The 5767-nt window shown below is 33.7% G+C and overlaps 1 protein-coding gene across 1 annotated transcript in view; it reads right to left on the minus strand.

The window, feature by feature from the left end:
• Window positions 1-5767, minus strand: part of LOC107711371 (dedicator of cytokinesis protein 1-like) — a 275068-nt gene that overhangs the window by 219497 nt on the left and 49804 nt on the right. Inside the window, exons 6-8 of the mRNA XM_016516364.1 lie at window positions 4480-4674; window positions 1107-1264; window positions 474-555 (exon numbers count right to left, since the gene is read on the minus strand). Coding sequence (XP_016371850.1) covers window positions 474-555; window positions 1107-1264; window positions 4480-4674 — 435 coding nt within the window. The remainder of the gene's footprint in view (window positions 1-473; window positions 556-1106; window positions 1265-4479; window positions 4675-5767) is intronic.

Consider the following 5767-nt stretch of genomic DNA (forward strand, 5'->3'; position numbering starts at 1 on the left):
AAATAAATAAAAACTACAAAATATATAATGGTATATAAAAAAACTACAAAATATATAATGGTATATAAAAAAACTACAAAATATATAATGGTATATAAATAATACTAAAATAGCACTGGTAGAGAAAAGTACTGACAAAAAATAGTTTAAGCTAACTATTTTTACCCAATATTTGCACGCTATATTTTCTGTAATTGCCCAGCTAGGACTACAAGCATCAAGTTACTAGTAGTCACGTCTCATATGTGATTCTGCTCATATTGTGTGATGCATAAACATCTTATTGGTATTAACGGTTCCAAATCAATCATTTATATAGTTGGATTTCAGTTTCAGATTATAAAGTAGTTGTCAATGAGGCGTGGTGCTCATAAAGGTTTCAATCTGGTCTGCATCATGTCTCAACAGCATTTATCCATCTCTTCATGATAATCCAGAATAGTGTCAAAAGTAAAGCCCAAAATAATACGTACAGTGAATACGGCACGCAGGTTATGGAGCTGATCGATGTCTTTAACCAAACCTGAGCTGGACCAGCGCACAAGATAGTTTTCACTGCAAGAAAATTAAAAACATATAGATATTAAATGACATTATTTTCACAGCATAGTAGCAATTTCAAAATCATGAAATCCCGATGAACACATATACTGATAAATATAGTAGTACAGCTTTAATGCACTGCAAGACACTTTAGATAGAAAAACATTTGATAAATGCATAAATGCTAATGAAAATACAATGACACACTTGAATATAACAACATGATCATTTACTGCTGAAACAGACCATTGAGAATTGTGTGCATGGCACAAATGCTGTGGTTGATTTACTACTGAGGATGTGAAACATCATGGTTACTGGACACTGAGGCTCCCAAATGTGGGTCAAACTATTGTCAAATTATTAAAATTGGCCTAAATAATATAAAAATATTTTTTAAATATTAAAAATATTAAAAATATTTATAATATACTATATAATAATAATTAGTAACAATAATAAAATATAAAAATGTATATAAAGTTTTTCAAAATAAATAATAAAATACTAATAAAAAAAAAAAACTAAATAAATATAATAAAAAAAAATGTTTGTGCACTGACCTGATGCACTTGGACTCAATCGGGTCATATAGTGACATCAGCACTTCTGCATCTTCTCCGATTTTGCACACGACATTCTTGAGCGTGACGAACAGGGCGAACGAGGGTGTGGAGGCAAACTTGGCCTGCCTACTCAAATCCAAGTTCTGCTTCTGAGACTGAAAAATAAAAACAAATAAAAAATGATGGCATCTGAGCACATAGTTAGTCTTTCAAATGCGAGTCTTAAAGTCAGCAAGACTATTCATGCAAGACAGGCATTCGTGGCAGTCGGTCTCAAAGAAACTATATCACATTATGAATGATATGTATCTGCTGAAAGAGACTCAAGGACAGTGAACATCTGGGCAGGGTCACCTGGGAAAGACAGGACAGCAGTGCTGTTGTATTTTCAGACTTTCACCTACAGGTTTGCAACAACATGAGACAGAACTTTCATCTTTATGTGAAGAGTTTCTTTGACCTATTAGGATGTTAAATGAAAACTCCTGTCTCGCAGCATCAAGGGAAGCACCTGCTCAAGACTCATCTAAAAGCACTACAGGTTCAACAGCTGAAGTTCAGCAGTCAACAGAGAGACATTGAGGACAGAGATGTTCACCTCCTAGATAAGTATATTCGAGGGTTTATATGAACACAGTTCAGTCTAAAGAAGCCCTGACCTTCATAATAGTAGAGCTGAGCGATATCGTATATTCACAATGTATTAGAAATGATTTTGCTGACGATATAAAATTAATAAATACATTATTAATATTCTGTATGGTTTTTCTGGGAGATTTTATTGAGCATTATATATGAATGTTAAAAAATAAGTATATACAGAAAAATTATTAAAATTAAAATACTAAACCAAAACAGTATAAATTAATACTGTATGTCTCATATATATATATACAGTGGGTACGGAAAGTATTCAGACCCCCTTAAATTTTTCACTCTTTGTTATATTGCAGCCATTTGCTAAAATCATTTAAGTTAATTTTTTTTCCTCATTAATGTACACACAGCACCCCATATTGACAGAAAAACACAGAATTGTTGACATTTTTGCAGATTTATTAAAAAAGAAAAACTGAAATATCACAAGTCCTAAGTATTCAGACCCTTTGCTCAGTATTTAGTAGAAGCACCCCTTTGATCTAATACAGCCATGAGTCTTTTTGGGAAAGATGCAACAAGTTTTTCACACATGGATTTGGGGATCCTCTGCCATTCCCTCTTGCAGATCCACTCCAGTTCTGTCAGGTTGGATGGTGACACTTTAAAACACAGTTGGCTGAAAGAGACAAAGATTTGTGTTCTACTGACCCAAATGGATCCATTTATTTGGACATTCTCTACTAAATGAATGTGAAAATGAGCATAACAGAAAAAGAATAAGACAGATTAAACTGATTTTCAGTAAATGTAAGTAGCACTTAGTGTAAAAGTCACAACCATGATAATGAAGTGTTATCAATGGTTTCAGCATGTTGCTATGTGGTTACTAAGAGCATTCTGGATTTGTATCGAAACAAAATAAAAACCTTTCACTTGAAGTTGACAAAGACAGAGACTTGAACTGAGAACTGAGAGTTGTACATGTGAGTCACTAGTGACTTTTTCACCTAAGCGGTTCTATCGTCTCATCTGTATACTCACTTCCTCCTACAGCTAAAGTTAACAGGAACACTGAAACACTCCAAAAATGTAATAATGAACTTGCTGCTAGTGCTATTAGATGGCCTTGAATGTGTTTAAAGAGTGGGAAAAAGTCTGTAAGCGTGTAACTAGAGTAACTTAATAGAACTGCAATTAGCCCCGCCCCAAACTCACACCATTGGTTGAGCCGATGCACCTCTACAATGGAGGAGGGCTTCAGAAATAAAATCTCAATATACATACACATACATATGTGTTTATATATGTATATGTATGTGTGTGTGTGTGTATGTATATGAACATGTATACTGTATGTATATATATATATATACATACATATATATATATATATATATATATACACACACACATATATATATTGGCTTAATAGACAGATAAGCTGAGAGTGACTCTTGAAGGACCAGCACGTATATTTTTTAAATATCAAACAAAATTCTAAATTCTAAATTAAATATAGCCTAGATGAATCCTTAAAGCTATAAAAGTTATTTTTTCCTCTTTTTTTCTTTGTCCTTTGATTAATAGACAACACAGCAGCAGGTTATTAGGTTGTTTTGGCTGTTATTTCTTTAAGAGCTGCCGCTGCTGAACGTGATAAATCAAATTTAACAACTGAATTAGAAAAATTACGTTACCCATGATGCTGAACATAAAATCCCACTAATCAGAGTTGCAGCAAGCAAATCAAGTAAAAACTAAATACTTAAATATTACATTGTACATTTATGTATATTTAACAATAAACTTCATATAAACTTTCTATATATATAATCTGTAGATATAAGATATAATTCTATAGATATAATTATTTTTCACCATCATTTTTAATTCAGTTATGTTATTTGTTTTTTTGTGCGATTTTTTTTGTGAATTGTAATGTTGTGATTCACCTTGTAGCTGGTTGGTTTGGTTCATGGCTTATAATGCTTTAACAAAGACTTTTTTGCTGAACAAAGGCCGTTTGCTTGAGGCTCTGTTTTACAGGTAATAATGTTGTAAATAATGTTCAGTTTCTAGCACATACCAACCATTTCGTTTAATAAGATCTCAGTATATCGTCAGGAGCCACAGGTATTCATTTTGTGTTCCTTGATATGCTTTTTTTGACTCTCAAAGTGCCAGTAGCGGTTGACTTGCATTTTATGAACCACCAAGGACCACGGTTCCAGCTAAAAATCTTCTTTACTGCTCTACTGAAGAAAATAAGTCACCTACATCTTGGATGGCCTGAAGGTGAGTTAATTAACAGCAAATTTTCATTTTTCGGTAAACTATCTCTTTAATTTTTTTTTTTTAGTTTTCTGAAGATTTTCTGAAAATGCCTGCACATGCAAAAATGCACCACCACGTGTTGTGGAGTGTTCTGGGCATATAGAACACTTACTGGTCCTTCAATGCAAGTCTACTTGTTTTTTGGTTTGCCAGGTGAGAATCATCTAATAGCATCACCATTTAATACTTGGAGTTAAAAGTTTAATTCCTTAACCCTAAGTACGAATAACAGCACACACCGCTGATTAATAACAAGTCTTTTCTTCCCCAAATGAAAGCGGATAAAGTGCTGAAAATCTTTCACAATGACCCTTCACAGCAAAAACAGACCCTGAATAAAAATGAAGAGCAATAAACGCTCTCATTAAAAGTCAGATTTTATGTAACGGACTGCAGTTGTGACTTCCAGCTCACGCTCTCACTGTTCCAACATGACCCGATCAGCACGAATCAGCAGCTTGTGTGCGTGTGTTTGTTCATACTTGTTCCCGTAGTCCATCTTAGAGGTGACTTTCTGTTTGAGCTCGGACATCTCGTCCTGCGGGAGCGTGCCGGACAGGATCTGGGAGCGCCACTCAATCAAGTCGTAGATCATGTCTCGAACCGTGTTGAACATCTCACGCTTGTCGCCCTGTTGGAAACAAAGTCTGGTTAAAACCCTGCAATGCATGTTAATTAATTAGTCAAAGCGCATGCTGCTGCATAAAGGCACAATGCTCTTAATCACTGTAGACAAACAGCCCCGGAGTGTCATATTGCTTGCTTATGCAATTAAAAGAGTTTATAAACTGTCAATGAGACACTTTTCAAAAAGGTTTGAAAACGAACTTTAATTTTTAACTTGTATATCACGTCAGAGCTTTTCAACATCTTGCCCCCAGGTGAAAAGGATCAGATTTATTAGAGAAAATTGCAATGTGTCTCAGCAGATTAATGTTTTTGCTCTGTGATGTCACTGCGATGTGTTGTCATCAAAACAATATGTCGTTAAGCTCATGTTGTCTATTTCCCTAATATATTAGCATCCAAAAAGCAGCGTCAATTGAGTGGGATGTCCAAATTTGTTGTATTCATAAAAAGTGACCAAAAAATACCCGGATGACCTACTACATATGGCAAGATTTTGAAGTGTGCATCTGATGGACACTTTAGTATCAGTGATGGGAAAAGGTTTATAAATAGTGGAGATGTGATGCAACTGACAGGTCACATGACAAAACCGGCATGGCCGGATTGCATTCATACTACACATGCATATTTTATAGAATACACTTTTTTTAATTGTGTGTGTGTGTGTGTGTGTGTGTGTGTGCGCACCATGTCAGCATACAAGAATATTTTCATGGTGAAAAACAGATTGATGTTCAATGTTTAATTGATTTATGATTTGTGTTCAAGGAATAAACATTAAGTAAAAAAAAAAGAATAATAAAATAAATAAATAAATAAAAAGACAAAATTTACATTAAATAAAAAATTCAAAAGAAAAAAATAGAAAGACAAGATACTTTAAAAAAAATAAAAAGAGAAAGAATATAAAATAATAATAAATAAAATTAACATAAAAGATAAAATAAAACAAGATAAGACAAAAATGAGATTAATATAATATAATATAATATAATATAATATAATATAATATAGCTCATCGGTCTGAAAAGCGAGGTGTGCTCTGATTGGCCAGCTATCCAGTGCGTTGTGATTGGCCGAATACCTCAAGCGTG

This window comes from Sinocyclocheilus rhinocerous, unplaced genomic scaffold (genome assembly GCF_001515625.1).
Source record: "Sinocyclocheilus rhinocerous isolate Xijiao unplaced genomic scaffold, SAMN03320098_v1.1 scaffold402, whole genome shotgun sequence".
Lineage (NCBI taxonomy): Eukaryota > Metazoa > Chordata > Actinopteri > Cypriniformes > Cyprinidae > Sinocyclocheilus > Sinocyclocheilus rhinocerous.